Source organism: Rhea americana, unplaced genomic scaffold, assembly GCF_003343005.1.
Source record: "Rhea americana isolate MKP2758 unplaced genomic scaffold, rheAme1 scaffold_60, whole genome shotgun sequence".
NCBI classification, from domain to species: domain Eukaryota; kingdom Metazoa; phylum Chordata; class Aves; order Rheiformes; family Rheidae; genus Rhea; species Rhea americana.
Genome location: NW_028186757.1, coordinates 1,198,886 through 1,214,300, shown reverse-complemented (window position 1 = coordinate 1,214,300; position 15,415 = coordinate 1,198,886). Strand labels below are relative to the sequence as shown.

General features: G+C 37.7%; 1 protein-coding gene across 9 annotated transcripts in view; it reads right to left on the bottom strand.

The window, feature by feature from the left end:
• Positions 1-15,415, bottom strand: part of DDX60 (DExD/H-box helicase 60) — a 54,450-nt gene that overhangs the window by 38,221 nt on the left and 814 nt on the right. For 4 of the 9 annotated variants that reach the window (XM_085319858.1, XM_085319857.1, XM_085319852.1 and 1 more), the window contains 9 exons: positions 15,243-15,368; positions 13,321-13,442; positions 10,042-10,220; positions 7,370-7,760; positions 7,139-7,208; positions 5,207-5,384; positions 3,483-3,824; positions 2,300-2,407; positions 765-926 (listed from right to left, as the gene is read on the bottom strand). In XM_085319858.1, the coding sequence (XP_085175984.1) occupies positions 765-926; positions 2,300-2,407; positions 3,483-3,824; positions 5,207-5,384; positions 7,139-7,208; positions 7,370-7,739 (1,230 nt within the window). In that variant the 5' untranslated portion in view covers positions 7,740-7,760; positions 10,042-10,220; positions 13,321-13,442; positions 15,243-15,368. Of the gene's footprint in view, positions 1-764; positions 927-2,299; positions 2,408-3,482; positions 3,825-5,206; positions 5,385-6,703; positions 7,209-7,369; positions 7,761-9,708; positions 9,904-10,041; positions 10,221-13,320; positions 13,443-15,242; positions 15,369-15,415 lie in introns of those variants that run through there. The other 5 variants (XM_085319854.1, XM_085319855.1, XM_085319856.1 and 2 more) reach the window with 4 other exon arrangements.

The window sequence follows — 15,415 nt, the reverse complement described above, 5'->3', positions numbered from 1 at the left end:
GGATGTACCTAGTTCAAAATGTTCATTTTTCTAGTGCTGACAGCTAAGGATCAGTCACAATGGAAATCTTTTCTTTTTTTTAAAAAAAAAAAAGAAAAGAAAAGAAATTCCAGAATAAGAACATTAAAAACAAGATAAATTTAAAAACAACTGTCAGCATGTCAGGCTAGAAATGGTATTATTTTAAGAGAGAAAGTTAATATTTAGATATAGTCCTATGCTCTTTTTTCAACTGCACAGCAAAAAAACTGTACAGAAAACAAGCTGTGCTAATTACAAGTAGGTCAGGCATACTGAAGAAGTATCTATGTCCTGTAGTCCACAGAATATGTTCCTCATAGAGCATCTTATATATGTTAATGAAAATATAAGGCTTGTAGTATGGTCACAAAAATGATGTCATGACTTGAGAAAAATTGTATTCTTCTGTAAAAACTACTATGCTACTGTATGTAAGGAAAGGAAAAATAATGAGCACCACTACTTTCTAAGGTAAAACCTTCCTTCTTACCCTAGGAGGTAGTCACTCCTAGGGTAAAATAATTTCCTTGGAAACAGCCATTTCCATAGGAGGCACAGATAGGCCACGCTCCTTTGGAGAAGTTGTGCCTAGAGTACCTCTCTGAATAAAACCGCTTATGGAGTGCAATCACAAAAGAAGCAGCTAGGCCCCTCTTCAAGCTAGGATCTAGAAGGATAGCCATCTCTTCTGTTAGCAAAACAGTTATGATGACTGTGCTGAGAGAACAGTTAAAAATATTTACTCTTTCTGATGGTTCTTTCTCTGCTCCCACAGAAGTGTCCGCATTTTTCAACATGTTGCTGTACAGTTTTAATACCACTGCACAGGCAAGAACACAGACCGTACGTCTAATGTCAGATCCTTCAGGCCATAGCTGTTTCAAACGAAGAATGGTCTGGTATATCTGTAGTCAAAAGAGTATTAATAGCACAAATTACTGTTTCAATAAAAATTACAAAAAGCTGCATCAATCTTGTCCTGTATATAATTCCACAAGAAAAAGAAAAATGAATACAAAAACTATGCCCCTGTCCTCACGGCCCTGCCTGGCCATCATGGGGCTGTGTCTGACCTTGGTAACACCCACCAGGCCTGACCCAGACCCCAGCTACGGGCTGATGGCCTGGCTCGCTTGGCCCACCTCCATCCACTACCTGATGCCCAGGGCTGCCCCTCGTTGCCCCCAGCTGCCGTGCTCCCACACTGGACAGTGGGGCAGGCCTGGGCTTTGAAGCCCTACCCTGCCAGCCACCAGGAATCCTCGCTGCTACCAGCTTCCGGGAGTGACAAACGTTGCGGCACTCTGATGCTTTTCTGCTCGTGGTTTACCTACTTATTGAGCTTGCCTTGGGAAAGGTAGTCATAATAAAATTAAATATTATTAGCATCCAGTCAGGTTTCTACTGACTTTAAAATGCTTTGCGAGTAACAACAACTGTTTCTGGACTAAATATTCAGCTTGATGGATCAGTATCTTTCCCACTAAAGCCAAAGAAAATCTTGTTATTGTTCTGAATAGGAGCAGAAGCAGATCCACAACATTGCAGTATAACGTTTAAGAAAATAGAATGGGCAGGTTAATCACTAAACGTGATTATGGTACCATAAAAGTATCATATTTTTAAGTTAAAAATATTGTAAAATCAGATTAAATAATCCATTGTTTTATTCATTGTTGATTAAAGTAAGCTTTGCAACTATAACCCAGCTCTTCAAAAAATATCCCCAATATTGTTGTGAATACTTTAACTAACAGTGTGTGCAAGCCTTGGCAGCTAAAGCAGCTAGATTTAGGTTTTGAGATGTCCCTACAGATTAGATTGCTGCTAATTTCATCTGCAGCTGCTGAACATACCCTCCATCATCCTAACCAAAGAGCCAGCTGCTGCCACGGAGGCTGAGGCAATGGACAAGCTTCTGACCCCCTTATATGGCACTGTGCTTACAGATACAGCTTTCTGTCTAACAGGCTGGTCCCCATCTTCCATTAGACAAAAGGAATCAGCAAGGTAGAAGCACTCCACAAGATGGATCTCACCAACCAGTTGAACCATCCTGCTTCAGTGAACGTAAAGAGCAAAACTTAACAGACCACCTCAAGTAGCTGTGAAAAACACTGAAAAACGAGAGGACATTAGTGTCCTCAGGGTGTCACTTTAGGATAAGGGAAACAGCCCCCAATTCTGACTAGAAGACAATTTCAGGAATAGGAATGGAGAAAGATAGCCACGGGGGGGGGGAGGGGGGGAGGAAAGGGGGCAGCAAAACATTAAATACCTCTTTTTGTATGCTTTTCAGGCTCAGCTTGAGATGTCCATACAGACATAGGGATGTTGCTGTGTACCTGACTATAGTTGCACAGGCACATTGCAGATCTTTTTCATGCTAAGAAGTGCAGAAGTCAAAGTTATATGTGAAAGTCAACAGACAAAATGCATGAAGGACTATTAGCCATACACAGATGGAAAACAAATTTATGTGTGTGTGTGTGTGTATATATATATATATATATATATATATATATATATATATATATCAAACCTCAGCCTACAAGAAACATTTCTCTAAATAAAGTTTCATCAAGCATCACATCCCTAGCCTAATTCTAGTCTTGCCTGGCATATTGCAAGCCAACTAAGACAAGGGCTACTGAAATTATGGGAAAGGTTGTATTTGAGACTAGCAGGCTTTTTATCATATCATGATTATCAACAAGGATGTCAAATGGGAACATCAAAAGAAAAAGGAGACATGGTAACTTATGTTCCAGTGGATAAAACATGAAATATTAAAGGATTTTATCATGTATATTTAACACTATTTTCAGGAAGAATCAAAAGCAGTTTATGGAAAACACAAAACACATTGTGAGTCCAAGTCAGTGACCTACTTCTGACCCTACAAAGAACTTGTAATATAAACTTAGATAAATGTACTAGCTATTTTAAGACAATGTGAAATTTGAGGATGCTATGGTTTAATTCTGCTATCATTAACACAGAGTGATCCCACTGCTTTCAGTCGGACTGCCTACAGGACTGGCATTACACAGTGAAATTCAGGGAGGACTGAACTACTCATTATTGAATGTAATAGTCAAATTCTCAGTCCAGCCTGAGGAGTTACATTAGCATTAAGCAGATTGAATAATGCTTTGGGCCTGTCACATCACTTTCCACCCTCTGCTAGGAGAGCTCTCCCTAAGATGAAGCAGTGCTGAGCAGTATAGGCTAGAATGACACTATGGAGAATGGGGCAGGAATTTGTCACAAGTCATAACAGTTATCTGTTAAAGATTTCAAGAGTATTAGATGAAAGATATATAAAATGAGCCAAGCATCACTGCTATATAATTTTAATATGTAAAATCTAATATCCATATTGAGATCTTTTCAATGTATCAGGTTTGTATAACTGTAACACTGTGACTGCAAAACCACAAAGAAGTTGTGTAATTTACCTTTTGAAAGAATAATCTGTGTTTCCACAAACTCTGAAGATGATATCCATAAACTCTAAGCGTATCATATTCCTGTCCTGACGTAAGCACAACATTGATTTTCTTGGACAAGGAATGAGCAATAAAGATACATAAATAGTCTGTTTGGAGAGAGGTCAATCCTACATCAGATACAATGATGAAATAAGGATAGCTGTTTTTCAGGAAAATCTCCCATTCTGATGATAAACAATTCGAGAACTCTGTATGAACACTGATGTCTGTGTTATGCTTCAGGTGTTCTATTAACGCAGTACGCAGGAAAAGAAAATGGGGATATGCAAAGTACATTTGTTCTGCATCCTGTAGAAAATGAAGTCAATGTGATTACTCAGCTATATTTCAGTGAACAACATTCAAATTCAGTTTTTGCAAGTACTGTATATAAGTTCATATTCAAATTCTATTTACAGTTCACGTGTCATAATGCTGTTATATTTCACATATCATTGAAGTTCCCTTGTACACTACTAGTAATTTTGCACCACTCATATCAAGCAAATTCAACCAAAAATATTTTTAAGGTATACAAATGAAAGAAAAATAAATAGATCTGTCTATATACAGATATATATTTATACATATTTTGTAAATAGACACATATATAAAAAAACCACATAAATACACACATACAAAAACCATGTCAAAAGAACAGTCAAGTTGTAAAATTAGATCTCAGAAGCTGAGAAATGAGAGATTAAGATTTCCTGTGAAAATCTAATCAGCCTATTTGGTAAATGCCTGCTGCAGTATTTTCATTTCATGACTATGTTTATACGTTTGTATTTTCAAACAAAAAGAAAGAGATGTGTCAGGAATGAGTGGTGCCAACTGTACTAGTCTTGATCTGTATCTCCTGTGATTGAAAACAGCCCAAAGAGAAAAGGAATAACCACTTTCACAGATTAGTTATGTGCTGATGCATGCTCCTTTGCCCACTTCCCCACATGCCCCAAGCCTGCAAACACTGCCTGACAAACACAATACTAGATGGGCTCCTGAGCTCTGTAGCTAAACCATGAGATAGACTGAACCAAGAAAAACATCTTCTGTCTCTGAAAAACACAAACTATTGTGCCTTCTGGTTTGTTTTCCTCTTTAAGGTATATGAAAGGAATGAATGATCAACAAATAAAGACTTCAACAGCTATTATATAGAAGAGGAAGCACTGTAGAATAATTGCAATACTTGGCCATCCCTAGCAGTGATTCCAGATCCTTTTAGTTGCATCCTCCCATACATCATTTCTAATCTACTTTTTTGTTTCTATAGAGCTATCATTCTTCCTAATAAATTTTCCATGACAGGACCAACAAAGTTATTAATTTTCAAGTAATCTTAAATATGTTTATAGAATTCAACCTATGTATGATACAATGAAAGTAAAATCTCATACAGGACAACGTGGAACTGTCATTATTTGGACATTAATGGTTAGTTGTGCAGCAAAAATTGATGCGAATTATAATACATTACTGCATTTCCTAAAATCTACTGTAAAATTGAAAGTAAGTCTCACGCAAGGAAGAGGTAGGAAAATGTTATTCCCACTGAATGTCACACATCTCTCTCTATTGCAGATACAACAAACAGATCGTTTCCTAAATTGATCAGAATCAGACAATCCCTTTCGAAAAAGTGCAGCGGTTTAAACAGCAAACAAATAATGTTACTTTTTCAGTACCTTAAAGAAAACAATTACATATTTTGCTCCTTTTTCAGTGAAGTCATGCAGAAAGCATTCAACTCGGTAAAAGAAGGTTAGATATTCTGTTTCCTTGCATAAGCACTTAAGCAGTAAGGAATCTCCATCTATCACAAAAAATTCAGACTCCACAAAGTCTTTTAAAAGACTGACATAACTGAAAGAAAAGAAAAACAGCAAGTACATAGTGTTACTCCAAAAAAAGTTATGGATATAGGACAGAAGAAATTTCCTCACTAATAGACTTTAAAGTAAATGCTTTGCTTAATTAAGTCATTAAATGCATAAGTAAAATATATAGTGAACCATCTTTCTTGGATTTAAAGTTAGTCATAAATAGCTTGCAATCCTTTCAATTATTGAATATATCACTATTCTCTCCTCTACAATTTTGGATACTTTTGTAACATCTGAGGCCTCTGCAACTTTTGTGGCAGCTCTTGCTCATGTCTGCTTATACAGGTGCTGTTCCGGAGACAACCACAAAACAGATTTTGAAAGCATTCCTGACTGTTTCCATACAAATATAGCCACTGGGATATCAAAAACTGTCACAACAGTGACAATTACCCCCCTCCTCCAAGGAATGTCCCTACCATGAAAAGTACCTTAACAGCAAAAGCAATCTAATCATGATGCATTTTTTCAAGACAGCAAAGAATAAAAAGACTTCTTCATCCCCTTCCCATTTAAGAAAACTATTTATATGAATGTTAATAAACTCTGCCATTAAGCTTCTCTTAGGCCATACCCCCCCAGTCTTAGGAGCAAATCCTCTTCAGTGGAAAAATGACAGATACAAACAGGCAGCCCTCAGTAGTTTTGAGTATATCCTAGGAATTAACCACACTCTTCAGATGCCTAAATATCTGTGAATGTCCAGGGGCATGATGTGCTCAGGACAAAACAAGGAGAGAGAAGAACTTCAGCAGGTCCAGATAAAGAAGAGACAAGTCCTTTCAGTGAAGGTTCTCTGTTTTTTAGTTTGTCTATGGTATCTCATTCCTAATTGCCAAGACACACTAACGGCAGACTTCAAAATTATGTGGGGTATTGCTTCAGTTTTATCTGCAGATTCAGCGCTTGAAAGAAATGCCATTTCTCCCACTGTAAAAATAATACTATTACATAGCAAAAGAACATCCATGTAGTAATGGTAAGAATGTGCTTATTTTCTTCAAGGCTGTCAAAAGGGTCTGATACACACCACCTTATATACACATCTGGAAAGACTCAGCTTTTCTTCATGACTAGGATAAGCAGCCTCTCTCTCTCTCTCTCTTTTTTTTTTTTTTTAAGCAGGCCCAATCTGATATTCAATGCAGTCAGGAGCTTCTCATTAACCAAAACTATGCAAATCTCTCTAGGCATTTAAATTATCTGCCATTTATTAGTACTAATATCTGGCATGTCATCTCCAGAATGCAGAGAAGACATTTTATTTTTAGTGACAGTACTGCTAATCTTTTTCCATACCAAGCACAGAAAGGAACCAGAATCTGAAGAGACAGAAGATCATAGAGGAGAACAGATGTGGACATAGCATCTACATATGAAAAGGAAAACTGTGAAAAAAGAAGTAAACACCGTAACACAAGTAGCCTTAAAATAGGTGAGGAAACATGCTCAAAATGCTATAAAGCATGCTAGAGATTCTGAAAAATAATAAATAGTAGAAGTTAAAATTGCAGATTAGCTCCTAAAACCTGCCAACAATCCTTAATCTTTGGGTAGACATTCTATGATATTACAAGGCTTCCTTCATGTGGCTATGTGTTCTGGTTTTCAACAAACCTAAATGACAAATACATAGCTGCTCTGAGGGGTACTACCCTGCAATGTCTACTTAGTTCAAAGAAAAAATTTTTAAATTATATTTATATTTTTTTCAGTGAACCCCAGCACACTTACTCAGCTTGTGATAGTGATGTCCAAATGTGTAGATTCAACCTCTCCAGAAATCCAAGATGTTTTACTCTTTCTAAAATAATTAGAATAATTTAGAATAATTTTTAAATATGAGTTATAGTTTTTTGTAGAACCCTATAACCATAACTCATCAGTTAATTATGAAAAAGCCAAAGGGTATAACACTATAATAAAAGCCAGAGACATGAGCATAAGCTAAAAGTATCTCCTCACCAGGACGTCGGGAATCACATCTATCCTGGAGAACTCTAAAATCCTTGCCTTCAGTTTGTGACGCCTGCTGTGTTACTTCTTCACTGTTTGAGGTACTATAAAAGTTACTGTAATCTCTGTCTTCAGTTTTTTTTTCTCTATCTGCCATTTCTTTAAGCATCTGCATAAAAGTTTTTTCTTCTTTATCACTGGTCTCATTCTCATCATCGTAGTCACTTGTGCTCCCACTCTCTACGCCTTCCCTTTTAAACTGTCGCGTTAAACTTATTTTCCCACTGTCCATAGACTCATTGTCTTCATCATCATTACTAGCACTCTTGCTGGCATCATCATCATCAACTTTCCAGAAATCAGCTTCTGCAGAGTCCATCACAGATCTCGTTTCTGGTATCTAAAAAAGAAAACTAAGTAATCAAAAGCTAATTTGGAGAAAATATGGTATCCTCTTAGACTTGAACCACTAGATTATCTACCTCACAGCTATACTGGAATAAAACTTTAAGAAAAGTCAGAAACCATTTTATGAATATATACGAGACATATTTTCATCTTCAAATCAGTAATTACTTTTATGAGGTATAAGGAACACATCATCTTTTGTCTTTGTTGAAGTTTACAAGACCATTACATATTTGTTGGGTGCTTGGGGGGGGGGGCTTAGACATCATTTGTTATTTTGGCTATATCAATATGGCCTGTTTCCTGGGCCAAGTGACTTGCATCAGCACTGTTCATTTTAGTCACCTCTCAAGCAGACTGGCCACATCCTTACCACTCTAAGCACTATGTGGTCATGGTTTGGTACCAGTTCCACTTTGTAATTCAGTTTTAGTTCTTTATCTTCATTTTTTTAGGGTGGGGTTCTCAAATCTTGAGTGAATAAAGGTTAGGCTATGTCTCTGTTTTACAAAGTCATAGTTTTGTGTTCTCTTGAGCAGAACAACAAACAGCTTGGGATAACCTTGCTTCTTCCCTACCACTTCAGCTCAGTTCTTCTAGACTTAGAACCCTTGTTTTCTCCAGTTTCCATTCAGGTAATAGGCTCATGCAGCATTTATCACTGAAATATTTGCCACTGCAATATTCATATGCCTTTAATACTGCTATCCTTCAGTTTCCAGAGACCATGAAAGGACTGTTTCATCTTCAGATGAGACTGTACAGGAATTGATACAGAACTCTTTACAACCTGAAAAAAAATTACTTGCATGTCTTTTCAAGGTCCTTAGAATTAATTTTTAGTCTTACACATTTTCTTAAGGAAAGAAAGAAAATAAAGTACAGCCTCTATTTTTCAGATTTCATCGACTCAATCCAAAACTAAGCTGAAATTCTCATTTTGATTTTCACCTTGCATTAAACTTCTAAGAAACAAAATTGTAAAAAAAGGAAACAAAATACACTTGTATTATCTCATTGTAAAATACTGTACACATAGAATGCTCTATTACAGTGGTGTGCTTAAAATAACTTTATAGTTGAACTGTAATACGTATTTTCATTAAATGTAAGCAGTCTATATACATACAGCCACATAAAGCTCACTTTTTATGCATTCACATATGTATTTTACGTCAAGGCAGGAATAAGCTTGAAACTTTTCTCTGTTTTCTTATTTAAATTGAAAAAGTTGTATCAAAGGCTTGAGATTCTTTCTGAGATGAATGCATGTATTTGTATGCTAAAATTGTCATTCACATAGGAAACAGCTGTCCTCTCAAAACAGAAAGCAGAACTACACCTGCCCATACTCATGTATGTATATTTCCAGTTAAAAAAGTCTTAAAGCTTTTCTGCACATTTCCGGGGCCATGGAATAGACAGGGGCAGCTGGACACCCCGCCAGCAGCCATCACACCCCAGCAGTGTCCCTGCCCACCCACTGCACGCACACAGACCACCTCATCCCAGGCTCACTAGAGGTGCCCATAGGCACTTTGTGCAGCTGTAACCTCAACTCCCGCTGCAATTGCAATGCTTCTGCCAGCCGTAATTGCAACCCAAACTATAACCCTAACATCAATGCCAGTGCCAGATCCAAACCTAACCCCACACCAGTCTCAAACATAAACCCAATCCAAAACTTGACCCCAATCCCACCCTCAGCACCAAACCTAACCTTAATCCCAGCCCCTAACCTTAACCCCAGTCAAAGCTCAACCCTAAACTCAGTCCTAGCCACAGCCTCAGCCCCAATCCTAACCCAGGTGCCAGCCTGAGTCCAAGCCCCAGGCCAACCATAACCCCAACACAGCTGTCACTACTATCCAAAATCCCCAATTCAACTCAAAATCCAACCCCAACCTTAACCCAACCCAAGCCCCAGGCCTGGGCCCTACCTGCCTCCGTTGCCTGCTGTGCTGCCTGACCTGTCGCCACAGCTCCTTTATGGCGCTGCTGCCAGGCCACTCCCGAGGCCACCTGAGCCAGCATTCTCCCACTTGCTTTCGGTTTCTGTTCCCAGTGTGCCGGATTCACACGGGTCAGTTTCATTTGCGAGGTGGGGACACTTGGAAGCTCTTGCCTGCTCTCACAAGGTGCCCTGGCAGCAGTGCCAGGGCTCAGAACTCAGTCCAAGAGCTGCTCCTGCTGCCCCTGAAAAGTACCGGCAACTGCTGAACGGGGAGAAGCAGTCCCAAATATTTATTCGTAAAAACAGAATATTCACTTACCAGTTTCCAAAAGAAGTTTGCATTCTTGTTTCACATTAGCCATTTTGGAAGCAATCAGTGGAAATGGGCTAAAATTCTTTATTTTGTTGTTGCATTCATTTAATGCAGCAGCAAAATCTTCTGGGAGACCATGAAGAATTACTTAAAGGAAAATGTGATTTACATTTCTTTTCAGTTTTCTGAGAAGCCAAGAAGAAAACACGAAGAAAAATTAAATGCTGTAATTAACATTTATTATAACACAGCTACAACAGATCACTGCAACTGCCAAGGGGCAGGAAGAGCCGGGGTGCTCCCTTAGGGTCAGGGCCAGCCAGGAGCTGAGGGCAGCCACAGCCCAGGCCAGGCCAGGCCAGGCAAAGCCCTCACTGACGGGATGCAGTTACCCTGTCCAGGGCAGGTGAGTGGGGCAGGACAGTGACACCAACCAGCCCAATCAATAGCACAGAGATCATCAAGCAAAGCAGTAAGCCAAATCCAAGGTCAACCAAGAAAATCAAAACAGTAGGTCAGGAAGAAGGCCAAAACCAGTCAACTATAACAAGTCTGAATTTAAATGGAGCCCCAGGACCCTTGGCAGGACTGCAGGTAGAGGCACCAGGTGAGGCTGGTCAGAGCAGTTAAAGCCTATTAGTGCACTCCAGGCCCTGACAGCATCTGAGATAAGCTGAATTTCTTTTCCAGCAAATTTCAATGTAATTATCTATGTATTAACTACCAAGAATCAAAGCTGATATGAAATTAAAACACGTATTTCGCAGTTTTGAAGAGTAGATTTTCAAAACAAATCCACACACTAGCTTCAGGATCTAGCAAACAGTAAGTGGGATGGAACATGTGTATCTATCATATGAGTTACAAGAAAAAATTAAATATTGGAAACAATTCCTCTGTTCTGTCAGAAATCAACTGTCAATCAAAATAATTTCAGAAGCAAGCATACAAAGGCTAGCTGGAACCCATATAAATCCTCTGACATTTTACAATGAGCCCTTTCTTTCCTTCCTTATTTTCGTGTTATCAGCCCTTAAAGAATCTGCTTTTAACTAAGTAGTCACAGTGTCCTTAAGCACAGTCTCTGCCACTCCTTCTTCTGTGCAAACCCCCCAAAATGGGCACTCACTCTCACTCTGGGACAAATGCCCATGAAAGTGAAGAGCATCAAAACTGGCTACACAGGAAACCATCTGCTTCACTGCTTTCATTGTAACATCAACCATTCAACTTGCAGAATAAATATAAAAGGAGAGTTTCTGGTTGACCAGCAACCCATCTAATTACGCTTGCAAGAAAGAGGTGATAACTTTTATAGGCTTCTGAGGGAGCTGACTCTGTGATATGGAAGTTAAGTTTCGATTCCTAAGAAAAACTCCTAAGATTACTTTTGATTTATTGCTTGGAAGGTATAGTCCAAAATAATCTGTTGTGACAGAGATAAGAATGTGCTATAATGGCTTATTTATGTAGAAATTGTACACCCATCAATTACAAAACTGCACAATACAGTCTCATATAGTAAACAGTTATTTTGACATGAAAATTCTGTGGATTTTAACTAATTCCTCAATGCTGTATATCTATAAATTGTAGTAGTATGTGTGCATATATTTATTCAATGACATATTATATATAATTACCCTAATTCTGTTTAAAGGATAGCTAATTCCTCCTCTGAAACTGTTCATGTTAGCACAAACAATTCTCTAGATCGTTTGGATTACTTTAGGATGGAGGGAAAAGGAGGGCACAGCAAAGGCAATAAAGAAGTTTGGTTTTGGTTTGTTTACAGAACCACCCACCCTCTCTCTCATTATACCAGTAAAGTCTAGATTGATTGGCTCTGATGGATCCTGCTTTTTGCATGCCAAACCTGCCTTTATATGCAACTGTGTAACTCTACAACAATTAAAGTTATCGCAAAAAAAATTTCAGTAATAGATTTATTATCTAACTTCTACTGGTTACAGCCAGGTTTTACTCTTGTTGCCCAAATTTTAAAGCAAATAATATACCTGATTGCTTAGAGTATTTTGGAATTTCAGACCCTTTTGTGAAAGCATCATAAAAATCTCTAATCTTTCATGTACAGGTTCTCTACAGTCTGTCAAGTTTTGACAACAAAGATAGAAACTGTCTTCAGAACAGTTTTAAAGTGTTTTTTCCAGTATTACATCTGGGTGAATGATTTGCTGTTTCTGTAGCACGCTCATAGCTTTGTCTCATTGATAGCTTTCACCACCCATATACATACCTGCATCACAGTCTTCATTAAAGGGTGGTTGTCTTAGCTCTTCAGGCCTGCTTCCTTCCAGGTCCACATTCCTCCTCTGACTGAGTATTTTACATGATTATCTGTTACGTTTCTTCTTCTAAAGAGAGTTCATTAGCTCATTGATCAGTCTGCTCCCTTTTCTAGGCTAATGCCACCAGCTTCAAAAAGTATCAGAATATTGCAGTGTAAAATATCACTGAAAATAAATGAATCTCATTCAACAACTACGAAATAAAAGAACTTAGAATTAGATGTCCTTCTTTGGTAGAGAACATCCAATACAAAGATGCATGTGTGATGCTGTAGAATTTAAAGCATATAAAAAACACCTACAGGCAACTGCATACTTGATTTCTTTATATTGACTCTAACTAGTTTATCAAACAGGTCAGGAAGGCATGCGTACCTTATCAGGCATTTTTCGTGTTTGTTGGCAAGTCGAAAACACCACGTTATGTCTGAAATATATTTTTTAACCAGCTTTTCATCACTGCTTTCTAAATATACACAGAATTTGTCTAGACAATTTATTAGGATTTTCCTCAGGATTTTTCACTGTTTAGCAAAAGGATAAAGCTATATTTTTGGATCCTGCCTAAACGAAAAACACATTTAACAGCTTGTGTTACTTAAAAACCTTGGACTTCTTTCCTCCAGTCCATCAATGCCACAATATCCAGACTGTACCTTCATGCTTCATAATGTTTAATTGTTGACTCTAAAGCTGTAATGCCTGAAAATGGATGTACTTATTATACATATAAAATCAATGCCCTGTCAAAATTCTAACTCTTACTTTTGACAAATCCAGTGGATCTAATCTGGGGGCCCAAACTCCCTAAACTCCCCAAACTGGCTCCAAAAATAATACAAGGATTCTTAATGCCCTCAGACACAAGCCTTCATCGCCTCTGAAAGCGTCCTGTCTTCCCCTTTTCTGGAGGCCTCCTTTATGTTCCTTCTAAAAGCATCTATTTTTTTAATAATTTGCTTGTCACGTGACTTACCTCTAAAAACAAGTGATACAATTCATTTTTAATGGAATAATAAGTTTCTGTTTGAAGGACATGGGCATTTAGAACATAAAGCTGATGTATCTGCAACTCAGAAGTACGTAGAACGCTTCACTCTGGAAGGGAAAAACATATCGTATTAGTTTTAAGCTATCAAGTGAGTGCTCCTTAGCAATACACCACTCCCAAGTTGTAAACAAAAGTTGCCATATTTTCAGCGGACGTTATCTGGTGGTTAGTTCAAACACTTTTTGTTTCTTATCAGAGAGAAGCAAAAATTCCATTAAATTTTGACATGATGCAGCCTACCATAAAACAAAAACTAAGTTGCCATTGCTTGTCTATGTGATACCCATTAGGTCTGGGATATTTCTGCTACCACCTTTTTCAGCACCTGTCTGTTGGCCAATCAGGAAAAAGCAAAAGGCCTGAAGTCCCTCCAACTCCATGGAAACTCTTTCCAAAAATACTCCTGAGTTAAGTGTCTCCCTAATAGAAGATAGCGACTGACAAATCTCTCAGCAGTTCATTCTAACTTGCCAGCTGTGTTCTACTTTTTTTTTTTTTTTTTTTTTTTTTTTTTTTTTAGTTATTCTGGCGTTAAGAGCTGATTACTTCCTCTCTTAACGTTCCTCCTTCAGTATTAATTCCTCTCTTCAGACGTATGCATATCACATTCTTACATATTTGTCTTTGTTTAGCACTATGACTTCTGGCATCAATACACAGCTGTCTACACTTATCTTGCATTAGCTACGTTTTTAGGTGGCAGGAAGAGCCTTTCTACAGACCACAGGAATTCATTTGGCATAATCAAAAGACATAGCATGTAATAGCTGTTTAAAAGGTAAAATAATGTAAAGCAATATTATCATAAAAGGAAAAGGAGAACTAAGAGATCTCTAGAGATCAGCATTTCACAGTCTGTTGAAAAGACATATTCACTTTTCAAAGTTAATCCCTTAATAAAAACAGAGGTTGTAGTCTGCTATTGAACTTTAGCACTGTCTGTGCCTGCTCAGATCAAACACATTTCACATGTTAAAAAGGAATCTGAGTACATGACTGGCTGCAAATACAAACATGTAAAATATGCACTATAGGCTTGCAGCTAAAATTAATCTGATGGAGATCATCTTCCAGATGGAAACTGAACTACAGTTCTAACTGAACTACATTGATAAACACTTAGTATATACCATAGAAAAAGATACCATGTGATGCTATAAAACCCTTGGTTTTATCATAGGCCTGCTATGTTATGAGTTTTATGACAGGCAGTGTCATTATCAGACTTGTTCGAAAGATATTTTTCACAAAGGTATTTAGATAACAGCTAAGAGGCTGAAGCACATACTTAAATTTAAGCAAAAGTTTAATACTACACAGGGGATAAAGGGGATGGATAATACTGTTCAGATATGCTACAGAGAGTGAAAACTAGTTTACAGTTAATATATAAATACAACCAATGTTTACAAAATATACAACAAAATCAATTTAGAGAATAGTAACAGCTGAAGCAATTAAGTGAAATGAAACAAGACAAAATTACAGCTATGGTCTTGAATGCTGAATCCTTCAGAAGAAAACTCTTCGTAAGAGGAACCAGAATATTGCTAATTCAGTTTTGCATAGTCTTAGCATTTAAGTATCTACCTAATGCTTATAGTTCGTTTTGCCTTTTTTACAGCATAGGAAGTGTGAGTCTGTTTAAATTGGAGTGTTACTTTTACAATAGATTTTCCACTATAATATTTTGAGTTAGTCATTAATTTATTTCACTTTTTTTCCTTAGAAAATTGTGTAGGACTACGCTGAGCTGACACAATAAAAAAGCAGCTTAAATTTCTAATGTTCGTACTAGATTATTTTAGCAACTTTTACCACACTCCACAGCAAAACTCCCCAAGTACCTATCATGCTGTATCAGAGGTAGTTTGACACTGTGGACACAATTGTCCCAAGTCGGGAGGGAAGGAAGGAGACAGCTTAGATTCCCAGGAACTGGCAAAATCCTGGCCATCAGGAAAAGAGGGTAACTTCAATTAAAATAGTTATTTTAGCTTTTTAGGCACTAAATTTTCAT